General features: G+C 37.9%; 1 protein-coding gene across 2 annotated transcripts in view; it reads right to left on the reverse strand.

Annotated features, from left to right (window-relative positions):
- Positions 1 to 26,672, reverse strand: part of FBXL2 (F-box and leucine rich repeat protein 2) — a 50,935-nt gene that overhangs the window by 2,318 nt on the left and 21,945 nt on the right. The window contains exons 3-14 of one of the 2 annotated variants that reach the window (XM_082282525.1): positions 21,111 to 21,165; positions 19,543 to 19,617; positions 16,593 to 16,687; positions 14,327 to 14,395; positions 14,145 to 14,240; positions 13,712 to 13,838; positions 13,442 to 13,516; positions 10,173 to 10,303; positions 6,219 to 6,279; positions 4,762 to 4,806; positions 4,413 to 4,469; positions 481 to 693 (exon numbers count right to left, since the gene is read on the reverse strand). In XM_082282525.1, the coding sequence (XP_082138651.1) occupies positions 481 to 693; positions 4,413 to 4,469; positions 4,762 to 4,806; positions 6,219 to 6,279; positions 10,173 to 10,303; positions 13,442 to 13,516; positions 13,712 to 13,838; positions 14,145 to 14,240; positions 14,327 to 14,395; positions 16,593 to 16,687; positions 19,543 to 19,617; positions 21,111 to 21,165 (1,099 nt within the window). Of the gene's footprint in view, positions 1 to 480; positions 694 to 4,412; positions 4,470 to 4,761; positions 4,807 to 6,218; positions 6,280 to 10,172; positions 10,304 to 13,441; positions 13,517 to 13,711; positions 13,839 to 14,144; positions 14,260 to 14,326; positions 14,396 to 16,592; positions 16,688 to 19,542; positions 19,618 to 21,110; positions 21,166 to 26,672 lie in introns of those variants that run through there. The other variant, XM_082282526.1, reaches the window with a different exon arrangement.

The following is a 26,672-nucleotide window of genomic DNA, read 5'->3' on the forward strand; positions in this document are numbered from 1 at the left end:
TCACTTCAAGGCTAAAACGCTGCCCCCGCAATGCAGGTGGTCCCTGACCTCATGGGTGAGATATGCAGGGAAAAGGTTTGGGGCTGGATTCCAGGGCCTGAGGGCCCTACAGCCCATCAATGGAAATATCCATGCAGATGTTTGACTACTGGGTCTGTGTATTAACATGTATTTTAGGATATAAATAGATAGATAGATAAGCTAGCTAGCTAGATAGATATATAACATGTATTTAGGATAAAGCATGCCACTATACCAAAGCAGAAGATAAGAGCTCATCATTCCAATAGCAAAATGTCATGAGTCAGAACTGAAAATTATTGCTGCTCATATAGGGAAATTACACACATGGGGACCTAACAGAAGGATAGTCAGACTGTTTATCCAGCCTTCCTTGCCTGGGACCTGTAGGACTCCTACAATCTCAAGCAGAAGCAACAGCTCTGGCATTTCCATGGGAACAAGCCAGGAAACACATACTCTGATCCGTTTGATTCCAGCTCGTGTGACTTGCTGGCAGTCGTACAGCTCAATTCTCTCCAGGTTGTGGCAGTTCTCCAGGTGTTCCAGAGTCACATCCGTGATGAGGAGACAGTTATCGAGCTCCAGCACCTGCAGCCTCTCATGCCCACACGTGCTGTTGCTCAGGTGAAGAATCCCATCATCAGTGATCAGTTCACAGTGAGATAAGCTCTAAAACAGAGAGGCAAACAATTAACAACATCCCTCAGTCCTAAGTGACTGGAGCCTCTGGACATCAGAAGTCCTCTTCAACCTACTTCACTGCAGTGGTTAACTACAAATAATATACAGCTGAAATCCAGAAGAGTAAAAAAAGAAACTGCTTTACTTAACAGAACTGCTGTACTTGCTTTTAAACTTTGCTTCAAAACAAGTTGAGTCCCAAAACACATCACTGGCAGAACTCCTCAGGCCCCTTTGCTCTCTATGAATGTGGGAATTCTTTTCCCATTGTCCCACACAGTGCAAACATCCAGAAACAACTTTAAAGGATGATTGAGAACATACGGGAATAGATGAGAACTCAGGGGTTACTGTTTCACAGCTGCTATGTTCTCAGACATACACCAGGACCAAGCCTGTGCAAGTCCGCACAGATAAAGAACTATCACAATGGACTGATTTGCCAAATAATGATTTCAAAAAATACAAGCCATGAGCACTTGGCACCTCAGGCTGTACAGACAAGGAGCAATAAACATCTTGTACAGCTGCAGGAGCAGTCTTCTGCAACAGTCAGCATAATAAACCAAAAAAATCTCCTCCTCCTCTTCAGCATATTTTTTTACTCCCTTGAATTTCAAGAACATGTAAAATGATGCTGCCTCTCAGGCAGTGGCACCACATAGAGCACTCCCCTCATTTCTTTAGGGAATTCATGACTTTTGGAGAAGCACGGATGATGACAACAACAGGAAACAGACATTCCTCAGAGGCGGCTTGAGAAACCACTCTCTGTCACCACTGAAATGAATGCTCTCAAAGTCTTCCCCAGTGAAATGTGCAGCATCTGTGAACTCTACTCCCCTTGCCCTGGGCTCTGAGCTAGCGCCTCGCTTTATTCTCAGCCCTGTGTTTTGCCTTTACTTGTACCTAAGTCTAACAGTGCCTGGTTCTGAAGTAGCATTTCCTTGCCCTAGGTTGTTTTTTTCAGACAGCAACTGATGAAGAAACACTTGCAGCAGTCCAAAAGCACTTTTTAACTCAGAGCAAGCAAACAATAGTGCTCAAAAGGACCTCCTGCCAATCCCCTGACTAACATGTAACCTTGCCCCTCTCTAGGTACAACTCATCTTTTCATTCCAGCCTGACAGGACAGCCTGGGCACTACCAATCTTACTTCACCTCAGCTACATCACAAGCATTTCCTGCCTGCTACCAGACACACGGGGTCTGTCCTGCTCTTTAAAACAATTTGTCCTCAACTTTTTTCTCCTTTGCTCTACAGGATGAACAGGGAACCAGAGAAAGGCTGGGAGACAGGTCTGCACCTCCTCTGGAGTCTGACAGGAAGCTACCTTGGCAGCTTCCCTTCAGCTCCAGCTGGTCCGATTTTACACACCAAGCGTGAGCAGCCAGCAGGGACTCCAAGAAACACCACAACGAGTGCAAACTGTCTCCAAAAGACAAAAGGAATGAAGTGCTTGCCCCTACCAACAGTGTTTTAACTCCTAACACCCCTTCTGGCAGTCTCTCAAGTCTTCAAACACATCAGCTCTCTCCTGTACCTCCTTTCTCTATGTACGTGCTCTGAGCGCTTGGTTTGGCTCAGAGCCTGGGAACAATCAGCAGCTGCAGGGTTAACCAACATTCATAACAGACCTGCTGTTCCAAGGAAGGACAGGAGGTTCTGTGAAGCTGTTGGCTAATTAGGAGTATTCCACCCCAGGAAGTAAGCAGCTTATAAAATCAGCTTTCCTGGGACGCGGTATTTGGTGCTGCAAGGACAATACAGGATGTACAGCTGAGTTCGTAGAACTTTGTAGAACAAATATGCCAAATTATACTCACTTCATATTAAACCACAGGATTTTTCTGACTTCATAAGCCTTCTAAAAATCATTAATAATAAGGATTTTTACTAAAACAATTGCTTGAAATATTGAGAACAAAGAGATATGGTCAAATTATTATTTTTTTGTTAACACATACTTAATACTGTGTATAAATCAAGCACGGCAAGACATACTATGAGAACTTCACATGCTGTGAAGAATTCACTTGCCTTCTCATCTTCAGGACCACCATGAATATTTCACAGTTTCTCTACTAATTTAAATGTACAATTAAATACTTTAACCAGAAATTACTTCTTAAGTACATTAGGCAATAAAGCCCTTGAATACTCTGATACTGAGGAAGATTTGCCTATTTCCAGCATCTACTGAGTCTCCAAACACAACAAAAGCAAATTCAAAGTTGATCTCTGCAACTCCAAAATGTTTGTTCTAACTGCAAATACACTAAAGCACAGTGCACAGGAGTTTACAGGACACTGGAAGCACCAAGATTAGTTCATGCAGTGTATTTGGCACCTGCCAGTCTTGTCATGTCTTTTCCTGTAATTCGCAGCCATTGCTGTTCACACACAATCTCTGAGTATGTATCCTTCCCACCCATAGGTTATATTTAAAGATATAGATATATATACCAAAGAAATCAAGTTTCCTGGTTTCCTTAGAAAAGCCGTGATGTTTTACCAATGGCACACTCCCTGTCTGTGGGCAAACACACAAGGGCCAGCAAACAGGAGCAGACTCAGAAAAAATATGCTTTGGCATTATGATGTTTTGTGGTATCTCTACTGAAGCACTGACAGAACTGGTACAAAAGATCTCGTGCAAGAACTGGTTGCAACTGGAATTACAATACAAAAACATGTCCCATATAAATGGCTCCACATCTGACAACTCATTTGGTTTATCATCAAGAATGATGGTTCAGAAATTAAGCTGGACAGTTGATAAGGAAAAATAAAAAAATAACAATAAAAAATAGTGACCAAGCTCCTTTGAAAAGCCATCTTTCCTCATGCTGCTACCTTAGTAACGCTGAGTAACACTAATCATAACACAATTTAATTAAGGAAGCAGAACACCTTCCTTTAATCCCATCTAAGAACAGATTATAAAGATACTTGTTCTCTCACATAGATTTAAGTAATTATAACAAATCTACACTAAAGGACAACTGGCCTGAAATACAGGAGCTCCTACTGTAAGAACAATCCAGTAATTTTCACGTATCTTGACTGAAGAACAGACAAATTTATGTTACCTCAAATTGGTTTTGATGATCTGAAAGATCTAAGCCACCACTCCCTAGAAAACAGTTCTTTGAAATCCAGTAAACAGAGTACCCCACTCAATCCTCTCCAATTATGTTTAAAAGTCAAATCCAAGGAAACCTTCCATAATTTATTATGTAAATGTAGTCCTTGGAAAAAAGTACTTGCATGCAAAACTGCTTACAGAGTGATTATCTTCTCTAGGTGGTTTTGTTTATTCAATATTTGATGTGAAGTGCCAGACCCCCTAAGAAAACCATTACTGAACACTTCACAGTATCCATAAAGGATCTAAATGCTTTAAGTTGAATCAAATATGTAAGGAATCAAATAGGAAGGATGTTAACCATAAAATGAAAGATTTCTGGTTCTTACTCACTGATTTGGTAACATTTATTTAATCACACAATGCATGTAAATATTTCAGGAGTAATATGCTGCTTTGAGAATACTTATGAAACTTGCACATGTTTTGACAGTATCACTGTACATCAGGAATGATTTCTAGACAAAGATTGAACAGCCTGGGTTTGTACTGCAGGAGCAGTCTGTGTGTGTGCTTTGGGGGGAGTATCACAGGCTGCAGACCAGGAGTTACACTTACCAGTGCTTGCAGCTTAGGACAGTGTATGGAAAGTTGTATCAATGTGCTGTCAGTTATCTGGGAATAAAAGAAACCAGACGTAAGCCATAAGCAACAGACAGCAGAAGAGGCAACCCTCCAAAAAGGTATCTCCTTCTCTACCAGATGAGGGTTCTGTTATTTCTGGAGAACAACCTATCACCTGTTACTTTCCAAGTATTTCCCTGTATAGAATTTCCCAATAATTATTTTTATTTCCTACCATAAACACAACACTATTTATAAAAACCAAAGAACATCTAGATGGAGGTGTTAATGTGTTGCATCCTTACACTGCACATTCAATATTCCTTTTCATATTAAATCTCACCAAAACACACTCTTCCAAGTCCATCTTCTCCAGCTCATGGCAATTCTACAATAAACAAAACATGGACAGATAAACAAAAAAATGAAATAAAACAACATTTAGACATAAAATCATGCACGGGGCTAATAATATGGGATAGCACAGCTTGCAAGGGGAAACTGTGATATAAATCCCTTCAAATATTTGATCACCATCAAAAGACAAAAAAAAGTGTTAAAAGAAATAGATCAATTAACAAGCAATACCCCACCTTCCTCTCAAATGTCTACATTTTAGCCTTTCTCTTACTAGGTGAAATGTCTCCCTCTTGCCCTCTAAGGTTTGAACAGGACATACCAGTGCTCAGCACCCCTGCTTCCCTTCCCCCCTCACTCCAAACGGGATTTACACCCCGTGCACTAAAGCCAATTCCGCGTTTATCAGCCTGCACCAAACCCATCTGGAATACACTTAAGCCCATGGCACATCTCTCTTCGTTGTCATACATTATAAAGAAGCCTTAAAACCAATTGCTTTGCCAATAAATGCTGAAAATACCAAAATAGGGTCTACTTTAAGGATGGGAGAAAGCTGCATGTCACACCTACACAAGCAATTTTCTCAACATTCTGAGAGACCCCCAGCAAGCTTTCAGAAGTGCTTTCAACATCTAATCATGACTAATTTCAAGGAAAGGATGTAACCTTGTGGCCTTGCAGCAGACCACAGAGTGCCACAGCTTGGCTCAATTCCCAATCCATTTTTACCAGGAATAGGAAAAAAAGTGTAACTTGCAGCCCCCAAGAGCAGGGTTGAGGTGACTACCAAGAGCCTGAAGCTGTAGTGCTGAACAGTTAGAAAACCACTCTGTTTAACTGCTGTGGCTACAAAAAAAGCCCCTTTTCATTCACATTGAATACCAGCAGCATAAATGAATCCCATTTACAGAGTATAATTTTTGTGTTCGAATTTCCCAACCAGCAATACACAAGTCTAACACAAAGCATTTGACACCACCAATACTCTTATTTACAGCAGGAACCAGGGCACAAGTGCTTATAGTCTAATTATGTATAATGTAAGTGTTCTGTAATTTAAAGTTATCCTCAGAACAATCTATTATATGCTGATTTTTTGGATGTAAATATCACAAGGGTGTGTGTCATCAATGTAAGGGAAATTTGGCTAGAATGCATAATACAAGTTTAGAATTATGTTAAGCATAATAAATTCAATTGAAACAAACTGAAAAAGAGAGGAAAAAAATGACAAATTCAATGATAGATGGCAAATTAGATCAAGTTGCAGATCTAAGTATAATCCAGACATAAAATAGCTTTTTAGTCCCCTCCTCCACTGGCTTCTTTCTACTTTAATTTTCCTCTTCTCATATTGCTTCCCAGCAGGACTACATCAAGTCACAGCTGCTCAGCAGCAATGAAACAGGGCGAGCCGTAACCTTCTGAAATGACCCTTACCCGTGCTAGAAGGGTAAACCCAGCATCTGTAAGATGTGAACATCTTGCAGCTTCCAAAATCCTGGAAAAGTTTAAAATGTTAAAGAAAATATTGAGAAAAGCAAGTGTATTTGAGATACAAATCTGTCTTCTGCAACTTAGAAGTTGTCAATAGCAAATGTGTATATACATATATATATGTATATACACATACACACCCACCCCTATTTTTCACAGTGATTTGAAATTAAAAAGCAGACTTTTAATCCAGTTTATCAGAAGATTCTGACAGTCACAGAACATTTAGTGGAAAAAAATTATACACAATTAGAGGCATTTTAACCTCTTGTTTCAGTAAAAGCATAATGACCAAGTTTTCTCATGTGTTATCTGAGGCAAGATATGGGAAAATAAACCCTGAGTTAAGGAAAATGCAGATGAAGCCTGCATCTAAAACCTGTTATCTAAACAAAGGCTGCTGGGAAGCCATAAACTGAGAAAGTACTTATTAGAAATCCCCTCAGAGCCTCTGCATGAAGCACAGTGAAGCAACTTACCAGAAAGCAAGGAGCTTAAAATCTCCAATCCCACAGTAAAACCAATAAACTATACCAATACAACCTTAAAGAAAATACAGTGTTTTGGAAAGATAACTGGGAAGCAATACTGACAAAAAGCTCCCCAAGAAGTCAAGTGCCCCAAACAGCACCACTAGAATGCCCAACAGGCCTCCATCCCACTAATGTTTTGTTGTCTTTGTTTTCTTTGTCCTTTTTTTAATGGACAATTTCCTTTGCAGGTGGAGTGAGTATCAAGATGAATAAGATGAAACCACAGTGCCATGGGATGAGCAGCACAAACTAAGTGCAACTTACCACAGCAAACACTGCTGCTATACTGGGGCTGTGGGGAGGAGGCAGGGAAACAGGCACAAAAGAACTTTTTGTGGCAATATTGAGAGGCCTCCAGATGCTTCCATTGCTTTAGGAGGTCATTAGAACACTCCCTCTCTAGAGAGAAAGTGCAAAGGGAAAAGCCACACTGGGTGAATGAACAGATTAAAACCCCACCGAAGTACAGGATGTGGGGCTCTGACTATGACTTTGCTGGATCAGCCTCTTCCAAGCAAAAAGCAAGAGGGCAGCCAAGTTTAGAGCTGAGCAGCCCCACAGGCTTGAAAAACCACTTTCAGAGTTACAGTCTTCAACAACGTTCAGAAGTATGAGAGAAACTTAAGCCAAGTATTAGACAGGCACCTCCTCCCAAATGGATGGTTCTAATGCCTCTGGACTTTCTTCAGACTCATGTTCAAGAATTCTGTGCCCTTCCATCAAGGGCAGTTTGCAGTCTATCATAAAATACTCTCAGCTACTCTGAAAATTGCCTATGATACCAAATAGGAAGGGGAAAAATGCCACCAGAAAAAAACCCCATCTTTCAGGTCACATTTGTTACCCTTCTACCTCCTTTCATTGATTAGTTGCTACAAATCCCATCTCATTACATGGCTGACTTTAAAGAGGGGTGGAGAGGTAATGACATCTGCAACATCCAAAATAGTGAGGATGCTACTTACTGCATACCCAGTAGAAAAGAATACTATAGTAAACAGAGGAACAAGAAACCAGAAGATTAGCACCTCTAGTTTTCCTGAAATTGGGGGTGCAGACAGTCAGGACATGAGAATGGGGAGTGAGCTGTATACACACCTGCTACATCAATCAGGCCCCAGTATGAAAAAACAGGTGGGAAGGCACTGGGCAGCATGGAAATAATGAGCAAAGTTCTAATTTTTGCTTTTGTTTTAGTGACTGTGCTTAAATACAGAGGGCTCTTCTTTTTTCCTCTTACAGCTGACATGAATTTCCCACCCAGTGATTTGTGGAAAAGTACCTAACATGGGAGCTAATCAGGCAAAATGACATCCAAAGCAGATTCTCCACTCTTATGAAGAAATTTTCTATGAGGCAGACTCAGAGTTGCATTCATTGCCTACAGCTGCCTTTTGGGCACACCTGGAATGTCTCTGCACTCAACACCTCCCTACTTCTGTGGAATTAGCAGCTGGTGGGGCTAAAAGGAACATGATCCTAACTTTCACAGCCCCACCCAGACAAAGACATTCATGGTTCACAGGCGCTTTCTTGACAAGCCTTGCCAAAATACCTACCTGTATTTTTGCATTAAAAAGTGCTAATAAAGAAAAAAAAAAAAAGAGAAGGTGCCAAGCACCTGAAAGAGTAAATGTAAAGATGGATGACAAGACACCCCTATGTTGATGTGAGGTAAGAAATACAGCTGAAGGGTCTGCTGAAAGCTTGACCTAAGTTTTTGTTCGAGGACATATTTGTGACTGGTAACAGCTGCATCATGGAAATGCAGCAGTATCATGGAAATGCAGCAGTATCATGGAAAGCAGCATAGATCCTGAAGTGAGAGTAGCACAGCACAGAAAATACTCCAAAATTTCCTAACAGAGCCAGCAAGTCCAACAGAGGCAGCAGAGTTTTCTTTCACACTCAACACTGAAATATTCAGAAGATACAAAACAAATGCGGAATTACATTTCCCTTTGATTTCCAAGATAATTTTTTCCAAAACAATTTCAAGTACTTTCCATCCATGATCCCAAAAGTCTAGATGCAACCAGCTGTATCCTCTGTCCTTCCAACACACAGTAATCCTCAGCAGCAATCACTGCAGAGGGTCGTTTTCTTTCCTTATGCTGTTCCTCATTACAGGAGGAGAGTGGCGGACGCCTTCCCCCTCGTGGCACAGACAGGGCTGACAGTTCACCTACCAAGGCTAAAACAATTCCTGCTGCACTTGTACTGCCCTTGGAAAGAACTGCACAACTAACAGCAATTTAGACCTCCTTTTATTTCCCATCTGAGATGTTAATCGAGAAAATGAGAGAAATGGTGGCAAAATACCAGCACAGCTTTCTAGGGAAAACCTCTAAGTGTGTCAGAAGACTCCTAAGCCCCTAATAAATATGAACAGTGACACAAAGGGGACTGTCAGCCTGGAATTGTCTTAAGAACAGGTTTTCTACAGTCACAAAAGCTCTTTTTCACTCATTCAGCTAAAGGAACACTGTGTGTCAGCATATGGTACATTGGCATTTGAATGCAGCATCCCTTGATTTTTACAGACTACACATTCCTCCACTATCTGTGATTTAAGGATAGCAAGTTCTTACTCCCGCATGTTCCTGTCATAAATGGCAATTTGTCATCCAAAAATCTTATCTTTTTATTTACTTTACATTAAAATTAGAAGAAGTATTATATGTGTGTACAATATGTCTCCACAATCAGGGAGCTGCTGCATAACTGAGCTTTGGCTTTAAAGCCCACCATAACATACATGTTTGTACAAATCACACCAATGTGGAAGTTTATATTATTTTTAACTGCTAAGCCCCTATTGTTCAAAACATCTCTCATAAATATTAGTCCCCAGTGCTTGCAAAGACATGAGCACACTTTATACTAGAGTTTAAGAACACCAGGCAGTACTGCAGAGCATATTAAAAGCACTCTTATAATAAAAAGATCTTTAAATATAATAATCAGATATGATGTAGCTATTTTTTTTGTAAGACAGATGACTGCATAAAACTACATCAGAGTACAAACATCACAAGACACAACACAACCACAGATATTTTTACCTTTAAAGAAAAGAATGGGCTTTACATATATTTTTTTTCTTGCTTGTAATTAGTACCTAAAATATTTAGCTAGAAGCAGAGAATTAAAATGCTAGTTCAGCATGTTTTGTCATATATTAACTCTTGTTTTTCCAATATACAGTGAACTACATTAATATGACAGCTACAGAGGACCAGCCCTCAAGTTTATGTACTTCTAACTTAATGTTTTGATTGCAAATGCAGCTCATCTTCAGAAGTGAATTTCTCAGATCAGGCCAGTAAGAACATGACATACAACACACTCATGACATACTCACTTCAGCCTTGGACAGTTTAGACCAAGGGCTGTGAGAGAAGCATCTGTCAGGTTGCTACAGCCTGAAACACAGAGTGACTGCAGTCTATGACATCCTCTACAGATTTTCACAATGCCTTCATCTGAAATTTGCTGCAACACAGAAGAAGGTTGAAGTTACTTCCTTATCAAGTAATCAGCCAAGAACAAAACTCAAGACACTGCTACTGAACTGCCACTGTCACACTGTATATAACCAAGGCAACCCAGATTTTCAAAAAATACAGTTCTTAAACCACATACAATGATAACACTGAAGATAATCAACACTTACAGTTCCTACTTAATTACGCATTTTTCTGTAGACCTTAAGTCTACTCTAAGGTAGTCTGAAGCACAGAGTGAGTGAGTGTTGTTTGTTGTTGTCTTCTTCTTTCACTTTGCTTTTGTTCTATAATTTTTCACTTTTTTGGGGGGGAACAGTGCAAAAGAGATTTTAAAGCTCCACAGCAGGAGAGCTAACTACCAAATTTGCACTGGATCAGTAGGACCCAAGGGGAAAATCCTTCACCTTCTGATAATTTTCAAAGCAAGAGTTACAGGGAAAAAATTACACATAATCCATTCTTTACAGAAGGTAAGTGTAAAAGCCAGGTTCGCCCTACCTATACAGCTGTCTTGAGATGAAAGATTTAACTCAAAAGAGGACTTTTCATTTCTCAAAATTGTTTTGTAGTAGATATTCCATAAGGAGTAACTTTAAATTTGGAATATGAATAAACAAATTTTCTCTCTGAAACAGGAACTATAAGAAACAGGCCCATTGCAGCTGCACACAAAATAGCAAGAGGAACTGGATTACTGTGTGTGTGCAAATATGATTTTGTTTACAAGTCTTCTATTCTGGAAAAAGCTCTCTCCTCCTCCTCCTAACACTATGAATTTAATTTTTCTTCTGTCTGGAACAAGTTGTTTTACTTCCTGGCTTAATATTACTCTTGCAATAGTAGCAAAGACTAACACTGTATTTTTAATAGAAAATACACAATCCTTGTATAAGCCCCTCATGTGAGTACGCTCATACAACTGTAGCCTATTTCTGATGCTATTACCACAGACATAACATTTCCTAGATGAAAACAGGATGAGGAATAGTACTAGTTCAGCACAAAGGGAGATTACCTTATGCTCCCCCCCTCCCCAGCCCAGCACATTTTAATATCAGAAGTTTAGATTTGCAACTAGTTCAGTCAACTTATTATAGGCAGAAAACTAGAAGTCTCGTTTTCTTTTTGGGGATCCAGAAGGATTTGCATAATCTACAGGTAAGAAGATAAATTTTGGAGTTTTGTCCAAATCAGACAGGTACTTCTGGATTTGACTCTCCAAAACCATGTTACTTTCTGGAACTATTTCATTTCCTTTGAGAAATACTCATGACGCTATTACTGGGAAAAGGGACTGCTTTGAAGGTAAGGACTACGTAAATTTTATGTTGCTGTAAAAAGCCCTCAAGTTATATATGAAAATTTCCCACTCTGAAATTGCTTGTGATTTCAATGCCCATATCCCTGTCAGGAAAGAAAAGTGTTTGAAAAATGCCTGCAAGTCCCCAGTTTCTAAAATCTTTCTCTAAAGATGGGACCTTTCAGATGTGCAGTTTCCAGAGCTAATACAAGTTCACTCCTTAGCTGCTGGAGCTGGCCTGGCATTTTACACAGCCCATAAAACACAGTCACTAGAATTACAGTGAGGGCCATATAAAGCACAAGGACACCTGCTGTGTAAAAATCCCTTTGATCATAAGGAGCCTGGATGCTTCTGGAATCGTGCTTCCAAGCCATAGCAAGCAGAACACAACTCCAGTTAAACAAAGCTTTAAAGCACATGTAATTAGGTAGAACACACAGACTAGCAGCTAAAAAAACTCAAAAGAAAAATACTTTCCCTCGGGAGGTTTTTTTTGTTTGTACTACCTAACAACAGATATCCTGACCAAGGGAAAGCTCTGGTGCACTTCTATGCCAATGCCACTGTTAAGTGGGAGAGATAGGAACTAATTACCATCAGACATCTTGAGAGCCTTCCATAAAATTAGTCAGAAAAGGCTGGCCTTGATATATGTCATTAGTCTCAGGAAAAACACAACAGAAAAAGAACTTGGGAGAAGGAGGACAGCAAAAGAAAGAGTAAAAGGGGAGGAAATTATGTACTGACTTAATTTATTTAAGTGTGGTTGTGATCAAAAGAAGGAACTTCCTTTCCCTGCTGTTATCTTTAAGTGCCCAGCTTCAGTTGGCACCTACATTCAGACTGAAAAATTCTCTTTCACTAAACACTTGGATCATGGAATCTCAAGATTTGTATTTGTATTGTTCTTATTTTCTGCAATTTTAATGTAACTTTCAATTATCCTTAACACTCAAAAATATCCAACACTTTAAAGAAATCTATTAGGTTCAATATCAACAAAAAATGTTCCCATGCCACATTCATTCTGGAATAACCTGTAAAACAGATCTGAAAGTTTTGCAGGTTTTTATGACACCTTCTAGCAATAAAACTAGAAAACTTTTCAAAAACAAACAAACAAAAATATAATTTCATTCTTCAAATCTGCATGACTGAAACGCTGAAATTCTAATTTATTTCAATATTTTCTAAGGCTTATTTGCAGGGAAAGAATGACTTAGATATTTAAAACCTAAAACAAGGCCTTTCCCATTCCTGAAAAGTCACATCAGAAACAACAAAAAAGCAAATATAAACTGGAGCAAAGATAATTTGTGTTCTCTAGGTAGAATTAAAAGTACATGAATGATTCCCAGTCGTTTCATTACTAATGAATGTGTTCTTCCATTAATATTGGAAAGGCATGCCCTTCTGCTACTTAGATGGTTCTGAATCATCTTCAGTTATGATGCCATTACATTTTACTCCCAATTATGTGGCCCAGAACATGACTTCTGCTCAATTAGAAATGTTAGAATTATGAATAGACCAAAATGCTATGCAGCTCATGGAATTTGAATGAATACAGTTAGTTCTTACTGTAGAGTTTACCACAGTTAAAAGACATAATGAGGGGAAAAAAAACAACCCAACACTTCAAGTCAAAAATCAGCTCGAGAAACAGCCAGCTCATTTAAACCCACTATTCCACACAAAATCCTGTAAACTGCAGAAATGTACTATCTGACTTAAGTAAGTGTGCAGCAGATCAATTCATTAGCATTCAAAAATGATTTCTGATTCTTAGAGAATGTACCTTTGGAAGCTTCAAATACTTACTGTACATGATTGCAAATTCAGGATTACAAGCTCATGACAGTGATTTTGAATGTGTTTCAATGCTTCATCTTCTAACTGTATTCAGTAATTAAATTGGACATAGGAAAAGAAACAAGAAATTAAAAGCACAGAAAAGCAGCCCAAAGAATGTACACATCTTGCAATATTGAACAAAATACTATAACAAAAATGGTATTTTTTAATTCATGGAGATTTCAAAAAACCAAAATAAAATTTTATTCCTAAAGGATCACCCAAGCAATTATGTACCTGTGTGCAACCTCTAAGAAATAGAGCTTTTAGTCCACTACACCCTTTCACCAGTGCTTCAATACCATCCTTCGTAATCTGATCACACCAGGAAAGATTCAAATGTTCCAGATTTCTGCAACCCTCACTGGGAGAATTAAAAAAATACATAAAGTTAAATCCAGCCTTCAAATAGTCATAACAGTGGGAAACCCAAATTAAACACACTGTTAGAAATTAATGATAGCCAGTAGACTGTGCCAGGCCTCCACAGAAAAGTCATGAGAAAAGACCACACACAAACACCATAGTCTACACCCAAGAAGTCCTAGATACAGAATACAGCCAGTGCTGATTCACAATATTAAGGTTCAGCACCAATTTTTAAACTTTATTAAATGCTGAACAGCTCTTTAACCACTTTTCTTTAACACTGAACATGGAATCTTCTTACCTTAAGCCTTTTAAAGAACTGTTCGTGATGGCTACGCAAGATGTCAGATCCAGATGTTTCAGCTTGGAACAGAATCTGCTAAGACTGTAACACGTGCTGCAAAACAGCAGACACACTAAAAATACCTTCAGCTACTTCTTTTTCCAAATTTCCCCATCAATCAAAAAACCCCTTTGACTTACCTGTCAGTGATTTTTGTGCACCCATTCAGATTTAAGTGTTCTATGTTTCTGCAGTTCTGTGCAAAGGTCCTGAAACAGCAAGGAAAAGCTGAATTGATAGAATGTCCCAAGTGCGATGCAGTCACTGGAGCACACTCTGACCCGTACCTCCTCCCACCTTGGTGGAAAAGCCTGATCTCCAAGCCACAGAGTAATTTCAAAGTATGCCTCAAATACATCTGTCTCAGTGGTTGCTTTTTTCTTTTCTTACTGCAAGTTTTTGGTCTTAGGCAAGTGTTACCACTTGGGAAAGCTGGTTATTTCTGCCATATATAAGCCAGAACTTGCTTCAAATACCATAAAAACTAAAAATTCAAAGGGCATAAACAGAAAGCTTCAAGTGTCACATCAGATAAACATTAGGCTTCTGGGGAGAGCTTTTGCACATCTCATTACTGACAGGTAATGAGATGTGCAGGTCTTAATAAGGAGCTTGCTCCCACAGCAAATGGAAAGGGAGACACCTGGTACAATACCCAAGTGTGACCTAAGCCTATTGGACTACCAATGGCCAGCCCTGTAGGCTGCAAATTGCTTCTTTATTATTTTAGAAATTAAAAAGCATCAGTGTGCACTACTGGGTATGAACTTTAAGGATGATTGGAGCTATTATACTGCTGAGAGCCTGTATGTATCATTATACTAATTACCCTGAAGAAATACATAAACTTTCTTTTCATCTCTGCAAAGTAATATTTACAGCTGCATTGCATTTCAGAACACTGTTTTTATGCCCATGTTTCCTTCAACTGCATGGATTTTATTGGCAGGGGGGAAGGAAACACACAAAACCAGTTTTGTCTGGAGGCTTGCCCAGGTTAACTGATCCGACTACACACTCAGCTGGTAACAACTTTTGGCTCTCCAGCGTGGATTGAAAACAATGGAAAAAACCCCAGCAAGCAGTTATACTGGCAAGAGTTTCCACGTGAATTCTCAAAACAGCTATTCCAAAATTCATGTACTGGAGGGAGATTTACAATCAAGACACTTGTCAAATCACTTGGAAAGATGTTTCGCTCTGGAGGAACAGCAAGCTGCCTCTGAGATTAAAATGTGGGGCATATCCTGACAGACCTGCCACAAACATTCAGTGCTTACATGGCCAATACCTACATCAGTAATTGGCTATTTTACACAAAAGTTGATGTAGAAGAAGGATAAATAGAGAAATTAGTATCACCCACAAAACTAATGGATCTGGAAACAACTCAAGACAAATGGCCCTACAGGAAAAATCACTTTCAGAACAAGTATCTGAAAATTAGCACTGCATGAATTTACTCTAGAGACAAAAGTTAATGAATTGACTTAGTTAGTTATAAATTCTAGAAAATGCTACAGGTCACAGGACACTAGCTTAATGCCCACTGCTTAACAAAATCTTTGTGCTTATATGTGCAACCTGAGAATGGCCACACTACATCAGACTGAACATCATCCAGCCCAGGCTCTGGGGACAGAGGGAGAAAGCATAACTGCAAAAAGCCAGACCCCAAGCCCTCCTCCAAATGTTCCGTGAGCCCTAAAGCACTTATGGTTTAAGGACCCTTCAGCTGGAGGTAGGATCTTTGGGTTTAAACACTCAGAAATATCCAGAGGAACCTGGCTAAACAGTTTGCACTGGAAAAAGCTTATATAGATTCAAACATTCTTCTAGGAACAAACTGCACAGTTCAGTTCATATACTGTGTAAAAGAAGCATCATTGCTCTCTCTAGAGTCTCCCAAGATGTTCTTGTTGCCTGCGTGTTCTTATTTAGACCAAGACAAGAATCCCACGTCTTTCCTGAATTTGTAGGCACTCAGTTGTATCAGTCTTCATCCTTCCTCCTACTGCTAGGGTCACCTCTTGTCCAAACTAGATGACAAACTATAAAACAACCCCTAATCTTGATACTCTTACTATTGTAGGATGCCAGATCATAGACTGAAAACATTTTAACCACTTGAAAATGGAGCAATATCAACATAATCCTAATGGAAGAAAAAGACATGTTCCTGAAAAGCACAGCTTTCATTTCTTAGTTCATGCCTAGAAAATAAAAGAAGCTATCTTTTGATCTCAAGCCAAGGACTCATTTGGCCATTATTAAGGTATTTAGTACTTACCTAAGTATCCCATTTTGGTCATCACTCAGAAATACAAGCAAATGTAACAGTACTCTAATTGCATTTGGTATGGACATCAGGAAATAAGTGACGCCTCTGTCAAGGATTTTACTTACTTTAAAGAGGAGTCTCCAACACCAAGACATCCTCTCAGGCTAAGCTGTCGCAGGAACCCACCACATCTTTTCGATATATTTTCCACAACACGACCCTTAAACCAAATAAAAGGAAGATTTAGCTGAGCTTTATTCTGACATAATATTCTAACCAAATTAAAAATCCCAGGAGTTAAGACCAGCCCCAGCTGTACCCCATCAGAACTACAACTCTTTGAATTTCTTCTGCTACTTTAAGAAAGAATAGTTACATGTTGAGAATCTCCCCTCACATATAAGTGCTATTCAATTAAATCTTTAATTCTCTCTTTCTTCACTCACTCACACAGAGCTCAGCTTTTTGTCACAGCAGACCCTGCCTACTAAGACTACTAAAATGATCTTCAAGTTTTGTCAGATGTGTAAGGAACTGCCCCAGAGGTAGAATGGGAGGCTTGGCCACTCCTCAAGAGTCCCAGTCACTCCTACAGCATGCAAGTTTAAATTGCCCATGGAGACCTGAGTATGTCACGACAGACTTCAGTAAGTCCCTGTTTTACAGCTCCTGCCATTGGGATGGTTGCAATCAAAAGGTGCCAAACATCTTGATGAGAGAAGCAAAACCAGGACTAATACCTAACAGCACTGTGCATTTTTTTCTCTCCCTTTATTTTTTTGAATCTAAAAATACCTATAAAATTACAGGTCAGTGGATTTTTTGTTGTCATGTTGTTATATTTTATTGCCCTTCTCTAATACTAATGTCCTGGCCATCACTATGGGAAAATATTTTCTTATCAGAGCCTGTTTCTTGGTCCGTAAGTAACATTGCTTATATTATCGCTCAGAGGAATTTACACCAAAACAAACAAACTGAAAATCATATCTTTTTTAAAGTATTTCAATTAATCAGAATTATTGCTCAGCAAAAGCCAAATACTTTTACTGTAAGGATAAATTCTTTCATGAACAAGATACAATGCAAGTTAAATTTACATTGCAGAAAAAAACAAACCCTAAAAAATTATTCAAAGAAAATGCAAACGAATAGTGAGAAGTTTTCCCAAACCCATTTATTTCTTTAATCATGTAAAACCTCTCAAGAAGACAACTTTAGTGCATTCAAATGCAGTTAGCTGTTTGAGTAATTTGTCACTCAAAAGCTAGTTTTTCAACCTACCCCAGCTTACAATTGGTTCCACAGACCAAGAAATCCTAAGGTACATTTAAATTCAAGATCACACATCTTTGATAGAAAAGAAACACTTTTCATAGGGTTTCCCCTTCCGCCCACTTTATTCTCTACCATATGAGGTCTCAAATACAGAAAATTTCACAAAACCTGATTTTGCATTATTTGATATTCTCAGATCAAGTACTATCTGAAAAATCTCCAGAAAGTCCAACTGAGCACCAAGTTGTCAAATACAATTAGCAGCTTTTACCTGTCCTAAATCCATAGACAAAAAAATATGCTACTAAAACAGCTAAACAGAGATCTTGGACACCAAATGTGAAGCTGTAATTTGTTTTAGAGCTGATCTGTGTAATAATTTCTAATTGAACACACTCTTATGAGTAAATTTAAGGGGTTTATATTACAAATGTACTTAAATATAATACACTGAAGTAACTGAATTGCTCCAAACCACAATAGCTTTTTATAGCAAAAGAAGATCATAACTTAATTTCCTTCTTCCTGAATCCCATGCTACAAATATAGCATCTCAGAGGGCAATACCACTAGGTAAAATATATGACAAAAATATTGAAAACTTGAAAATACAATACTGTGTTTCTAAATACCAAAATGATTGCAGACACAGAAAAGGCCTATCAACAGAAGACCTGTGGAGTTTTTCTTCATTTCTTAGCAAATGAGGAACATAAGCTTTTTAAAAGCAACTGAAAATATGACACTAAAGCTGTAAGTCTTCTTTGACAGATGCCAAAAATCTTTCTCCTACCTCTGCAAGATCCTCTTGTTTAAGGTGAGTAGAGCACCGGAGTTGGCAATAAAGTTTTAAAAGAGCAGTTAAAAAAATTTACCCTCTATGTTACCGTAAAGCTTTAGGAACAGTCTGTACCATGGTTAGCAAAATACAGCAAATTAAACACATCTGGATTTTATTCATGCAACTAAGAAGCTAAAACATAAAATACAGAAAGAGATCTATTATTGTAGTCTAAATATAATTTGTATCAAACAACAAATAATAAACCAGTTCAGATTGAATCAAGTAATTGTTGTTCCCCACTGATTTTTCTCTTCATTTTCAGACGTCTTATTTTATTTTGTTATGCACATCTACAATAGCATTAATCGAGACATGCTTTTCTTACAGAAGACAAGTGTGCCCTAAAACCTTTCATTATATACTGGAAAGGACTTTACTTCACATGTACCTGTATTTCACACAAGGTTCAAACCTTATAAAACAAATGGTCATAAAATGGTAATCAGAAACACACCAAATCAAATCTAGGCAAGTCTACAGCAAGAAAAGTTGTTCAGCACTTTAGTGCTTTAATCTTCAAATCTTATAGCCAAGTGCCCAGTGAGCTTCCAGCACTAGATGGCCCCCTCACAGAGAGATTTGGGATCAGGAACAAAACTATCCTCTGGATTGTAAAAGTGATTCCAAGAATCTCACTCCATCCAGAGGGACCGTTTACACCTTTCTGTTCTGGAAATGAGCAGGTTTGAATTTCTAGAGCTCTATATATAGATGATAAATAAAAATCATATGATACACAGCTCGCAACCAAAACTGAAACACTCATCCAGAAAAAAGAAAAAAAACCAAGAAGGCAAATACAGATTCTTTTTCATTTGCTCCTTCACAGTATTATTTTCTTGAACTTAGTCTTTAAAATGTGTGAACACAAGCAGAGTCTGTGGGGCACTCAAAATGCTCTTAAACATCTCCATAGGAATGAAAAATACCCTAAAAATGAAAAGGATACTAACCTCTATATCTGTTTGAAAGTTAAAGAGGTCTATTCTTTGCCAATTGCTTCCATCCAGCGCTAAAACATTCCATGCCTACAGAAAACAAATACAGTTTATTTATTACCTCCACTGCCTGCTCCCCTCATTTTCCTCTCAGTAATGCAAATATTACAAACTAGACAATTTCAGGTAGCATTAAAAAAAAAAACAAAAAAAATTGCAGGTATTAGTAGTCATACAGTACCAACTAGCTAAAAACATAGAAATTGCAGAAATTAATCTCAAATCTCCTAGATGGATGATACTTCAAAGGCTAACTTGTGGCTACAAAACATACTGGAAAGCAAGGTATTAAATGTGAAGTACATACACAGAAAGACTGAATCCTTCATTCTTAAAAAGCTTTTGTAAAATAGTCTAATGAGTTACATTTGCTAGATCTATATGGAAAAAAGTAGCTGCAGATGAGATTCCTTTCAATAAAACCACAGTTCCTCAACCTTACTAGTTACTATTCTGAGAAAACAGAAACCATTCAGAAAACTGCTGACTTTCCGCTATTAGGACCAGGCCTTTCCTTTACACGTGCTAAGTTACATGTACGTGTTTGAGAGCTTGTCCTTCACTGTTGAAGCAATAGTTGTTCAAAGAAAAGGAAAATAAAAAAGCCAGAGAAACACAAATATATGCAGAAAATCAGAAAAAAAAAAGAATACTGCATACAGCTGACTAGTAGTTTTCAGAGAAAGATACAATTTATTCAATCACTTTGGTTTTCTTATGCAGTTTTGTGGGTTTTAGATGAAACCTGATGTTACCTGACTCACAAGACTTACTGAAGTTGCAGGACAGGGTGATATGGGTATAGGAACAAAAAAATTATATACTTAATTATACATTAAAACAAACAAACAAAAAACCAATTAAACCCCAAACCGAACCCAGCTATAAGAAAGGAAGAAAAATATGAAATAAAGTCCATTCATGTTGTATAATAATATAGTTCACTGTACACAGTTGATGTAGAAACAGAATACTATTCATTGTATTTCAAGAAAAAAAAATGAAGACAAGCTAAACATAAAAACTTACTTAGCATGCCTTCTCTAATATCTTGTGTGTGCCTTTTTCCTCTACTGGTAGTCTATCTACTTAACACCTTTCGTACTTGGCAAGGAAATGATGGATGTACTTCTTAGACACATGGTGCACATTAACCAAACTACATGGAATTTTAAGCAGCAAATACGCCTGAAAAATAATGTTATACAGCCACATGCTTTATAAAAAGCAAATGCCATCATGCCCAACTGGGCTTAATCCCTTCTCCAGATACAGAGCATACACAACTGGATATCGTTTCCATAGCCTTTAGACAGAAGTCCTGTACACAGCAACTAAGTCCACATCTAAATGCAAAACTGGGACCACTGTTAATTTGCTTTAATAAACTAAGAGACTCAGAAAACAACTTTTTTTTTTTTTTTTTTTACAGGAAGCAGATTGCAATGAATCCCATTATTTGTATGTAATTAAGAGAATAGCACCCCAAGGAACAACACAAAAACCCCAACAGAAATACATACCTTGGAAACTTGTGCACAGCGACACAAAGTAACTATGTCCAAGAAAGAAAATATTCTAGAAAGAAAGGAAAACAACTACAATTAAAATGTTTAATTATAAATTTGGACTAATACATGAATCCACAGTTCTGGAATTCTATGGAAAGACATCAGTTACACAAGAAGCAAATTAAATGCTATATGAGTGTTTTACCAAATTATTTTTGCTAATTGAGACTTACAGAATAATATCAAAGCTATCATCTAAAGACAGTCAACACCAACATATGAGAACCCAGCAGGTGCTGCTTCTGAAAATCTATTTTCTGTTCCCTCTCCCCTCTCTCTACTATAACAAATAATTTTTTTCTTCTTAATTCAGAGAAACTAGCTTATATTCCTTTAATTGTGCTACAATTAAAGAAATAACTTACACAATACAGATGAAGATTTCAGAGGTTGGTGAAGAGTAAGAAATAGATGACCACACATAGATAAATCCAAGGTCAAGAATTTATGTATTAATACAAGGGACAATGACCCAAGTTCTGAAAGGGTTTCACAGTGACTACCTAGTCTAACACAGTACCTCTCTTTAAAATTTACTCTACAAGAAACAACTACAGCTGAAAATTCAGATTTACTATTCTGATCATGGAACCAATTTCTGAGGGTTGTCAACTCGTAATAGTTTACAGAAAGAAATTTTTGACTGTCAAAATGAATTTTGCTAAATACCATTTCTAAACATCAATGAAATTGGTTCAATGGATGTTCTCAGTGAAAAAGAAATCATTAGCTTAAGCATAAAATATAGACCTTATTCAAAAATAATTTTCTATTACAGAGAATGAAAGCTATGAAATATATGAGAGATGTTCCTGTAATTCACTGATAAACTGCTACCTGCTTGCCAAGGAACTTTTTCAGTCATTAAAACAATGAACAGTAATAAGAAGAATTTCATATTATAGTGAGATGTTAACATTGAGGAGGAAACAACTGGTAAGAGATGCTGAATTTAATCACATAGCATTCTGGTTACTGTTCTTCAAATGAAAATCTGAAGCTAGAGCTCAAAATGGATGCCTACATCTTAAGCACTGTGATTTTTAGCTGTGGTAAGAGCAAAAAAACGTAATGGAAGTACTTCTTAAACGTAACAACCTTTTGGACATTTACTATGATCACTTCAGATAGTAGTCTTCCAATATTTCATTCGACACCTGGAAATTCTTTCTCTTTTCTACCATGCAGTAATAAATTTTCTCAAAAAAACTAATAGCCAAGCAAACAGAAGGACAGATGTTTTCAGAAGCTATGAAACAGTTTATAAAACATTTATTTTGATAGCATCTATTCTGACATTTGAACACCCTTTCTGAGGCCTGTCCACTTTAGGAAACTTAGTGGCATTTCAGGCACAAAGTACACAGTTAATGTGCTCAGAAAATCTCTGGAGTGTTCAGATAAACACTGAAAAGTGTTCTCTCTCTTTTAAGAGCAGCATAAACATCAGTGACCCACCAGGAACCCTCTTCTGAAATCACCTTTCTCCCTGCCATAAGGGAAATGTCAGCAGGTGACAGTGTGGAGACTACACAAGAGAGCTGCAAACGCTTCTTGGCTTGCAGAAGCTTCCTCATAGAACCACTGTGCGAGTGGAACCTGAGGGTTATCTCAGATTTACAGAAGCACAAAAGACAGATTTCCACGTTATTTGTAACAAAGAAAGAACTTGTGACACAATACTCTTGCCTAAGAACGTGACATGTTTTAGAAGTGAGGTATCCAGTTCTACTGAACTAAGAAACAACAGAAGAAACTGTAAGATGTTGAAGAAAGGGTATTTTATACACCCCCACCACTCTGAGTTGTCTGGCAGTCTGTCTTCGTTTTATTGTTTATTGATGTTAAGAGATTAACGCTGATGCATGATTTCTGTGAAAAAAAAAGTAAATTAAAACCAAATGGAGAGCAGATGTATTTATTTTTGCTTCATTCTGTAAGAAGTGACTTTTCAAAAAGTCAAAGACTGAAAGTGGTTATTCTATGTTATGAGAAGAAATATTTTAGTAAGTGTAAACACTTGTGATGTTTTTAGGGTTGGGGTTTTTTTTGTTCTAGAGAAGAAACTTTCCTGCAAGGCAGCCCAAGCTGTCCCCATCAAAACAGGTAACAACATTAAGATGCATTATCAGCAAGCAAAAGCTCAATTATTACCTTTCACTTAAACAGTACAGTAGGCAAGAGATGCCAGCAAATAATTTTATAATTCCAATGAGGCATCTTGCACACATGCTCAAAAACACTTTTTTTCCATGCTTTTCTATTTATTTACCCCCTATAGTACAGTCTTGCACAGGTACCACTAACACACACTCGCTTGTCTCCTTGCAGTCCCACAGAATTACTAGCAAATCCTTACCAGTCAGGAAAACTAGCCAAGAGGCACAAGACTCTCAGGTTTAAAGTCATTTAAAGTCTTTAAAAGACTTCAGAGTGTTTAAAGACTTTAAATGCAACCAAAAAACTGAGATGGAAACACTGACATTGTCAATCATCTGTCAGTGTCAGACACTGACATTGTCTGGCACTTGGATGAAGGACCATCAGCAGCAGGCACTTACAATTTTAAAAAGTGGAAAAAACTACCAAGCAGGGCAGCTGCTGGTTGTATAGCACTTCTGTCCTCTATGACCACAGCTACAGAGGTGGAAGCTAATGCAGCCAGCAGCAGGATTCATTTCCACTTCAGTCTTTGGCATGTATTAATACAAGGAAATGGAAATTGAATTAATAAATTCACAGTAATATTTAGGATCATCTATTCCGGTTTCTAGTATCCCAGACTACTCAATTCTCCATAGTAAGCCTGTATTGAGCTCAAGAAGGAAAATACACTTACCAACACTTGGAGCCCTTCAAGCCTTTTCATCCCTAGGCACACACCACTCTGGACACGTGGCTCATGAGTTTGGCCTTGGAGACCTTTCAACATTAACAGCACACGTGAGTGTCATGCCAAAGGCACAAACAGTTGTACAAGCTCAGAGTTCCTCAACTCCCTCATGGCAAACTTGCATTTGGCTAAAGCCTAACTTACAGAAAAGAGTCTATTCTTTATTTGAAAGCCTTTAAGACATGGAAAATCATCACCTTCTCTGGTAGTTTGTTCCACTGGTTAATCACTCTGTCAAAATGTTTCCCTTATTTCCAAGGTGAATGTCTGACTTCCAGCTCTACACTGTTTTCTACTTTTCTTCACCAAATTAAAGAGTGCTTTAGCAGTTCATACTTTCTCCTCACCGAGTTTAAAAGCCACTTATCATGTCATCTTTAATTCCTATTTTAACAGTCGTTTTACTTTAGTTCTGTAAATCTCCTTTTCTCTGCCCATTATTTTTTCAGCATGTTTCTTCAAATGTAGACATCAGAAGCATGTGCAGCATTAAAAAAATTTATTATTATCAAAAAAGCTGTACACAGACATGAAGTATGATTTCCCTAACCCCATTTTCAATGCCATTTCAGGCCATTGTAGCAGCCTTTCAGACACAGCATCAGACAAGAATCTTACAGTATCTCACCCATTTCACCACCACACCCTGTTCTGGGAGTACACAGCCCAGGCCACAGCTCTTTCTGTAGCATTCCTTACTCCTGTGTATTTATCCATGTAAAATTAATCTGTAAAATTAATCTTGTTTGAACACACACTATTTATCATGCTATTCATGAAATTCCTTAGGAGTGCCATGTCTTCATAAGGATTAACCATTACAGCTCCTCTGTGTCACCTATAAATTAATCCCTTTAACATGCACTGATAAACTGCACACACACACTGTTCACTTTTAAAATTAAAACACCACACGTTAGAAGCCAAATGTGTAAGTAGAAACATGTAATTTTGGTTGGCAAAGCCTACCAAATTTTTAATTTCAAAGAATGATATTGTCAAATGACTTATTTTCCAGAAAACCAAAACAAAAATTTTTCCACTGCATACTGAATAGGAGGCTAGATTTCTGGTCATCTCTCTCTTGCCTGCTTAAAAGTGTTGCAGTTAGGATTCATATTCTAGTCTGGAATTTTCTTGATACCCAAGACTCACAAAAACTCAGCATAAGAGAGCCACAGACCTTCTAGGTCACCTTTTTGAGGCATTTTCACTGCAATTTATATGGTTCTGCCAACAAGCATTGATGATCTACTATCTCCATCATCTTCCCATGTATTTCCACATGTGCTTCATTATTCCCTTGTGCTTAAACAGACTGTCCAATGTCTTTCCAAACACAGAGACAGCTGACTCCTAACATTGTTTCCTTCCCCAAGGAGCCACAGAAAGAAACAGCTATTTCTCAAAACCCCAGCACTGTACGGTGTACCTCCTACAGAGAGAGAAATGAAATTGTGCAAGAGTCAAACTGCTTCTCTCTTGCTTTTGTAAGGCCCTTCCAAAGTTGACTACCTGAAGAATCAGCTTTTGAAGTAATGGCCTGGCAATTACTAGTTTTAAATATTTTGATACAATGCTATAAGGATTGATAAAAAGTGGATAACAAGATGCATGCAGTGAGCACCACACACAGATACTTGACTTCCTAGAAATTTTGGCCCTACCCCCAAAATTTGGTATGACAGAAACACCTGGTAATTTCTAAAAACCTTAAACAAAAACCTAAGATACGGTTTTGTGTATAACTGACTTGCAAGTGTAATTCCACTTCAGAACTTCTGTTTTTCATTTTCAAACTTTATCAACATTAAAACCAAATAAGGATGAGAAAGGCCTCACTGAAGACAGCACATCAACTAGATAACCTGCTTAGAAGATCCTTTCAACTCTACCACACTATCCAGTTGTTACAAAACACACACACAACAAATCTATTATGCCTTCCCCATTTTAGACTACAGATTTCTTACTGATTTCTACAATTCCTTGCATAGCAAATCCGTTCACATTAATGTCCTTCGCATGCAATATGGAAGAGTAAAGCCTACACGCATGGAAAAGTATCACAGAGAGACAAAGTACATTGACTCACCTAATGTTTGACCTTCCAGGTCAATTATTAAAAACAAATCCCTTTTCACTGCAGATGAGCTGTTTTGTAACATGAAGCACTTAAACTAGAAACTCCAAAAGTTTCCAGTAATTTAACCCTGCAGCTTCCACTTGTAAACAACTCAGGTCTTTCTCCGCTGATCTCCATAGCAAGTCTTTCAGTAACAAATGTGGCATCAAAAAACACTTCTTTACAAGCCAAACTCCTTTTCTTTCCCCAAGGTACTCACTGCGACAGAACATTGGCATAACTATTGGCAGTTGCAAAATGCCAGGCTGACTAAAGGATGCTTCACATCTATTTTCATTTGAAGCAGAAATCAGCTTTTTCTACAAACAATCAGCTTTGCTGGATTCATTTTACTGAGGGCAGCATCTAACTTTTTATGGTCTATATGTTACTTGCAAGACAAATGGATCATATTACTCATTCTTTAAAAATAAGTTTTACTTATTTGTAAAGTATGACCATGTATAAGTCAACAGGAACCTTTTCAGATACTCAC

This window comes from Coloeus monedula (assembly GCF_965178545.1).
Source record: "Coloeus monedula genome assembly, chromosome: 1".
Classification (NCBI taxonomy): Eukaryota; Metazoa; Chordata; class Aves; order Passeriformes; family Corvidae; genus Coloeus; species Coloeus monedula.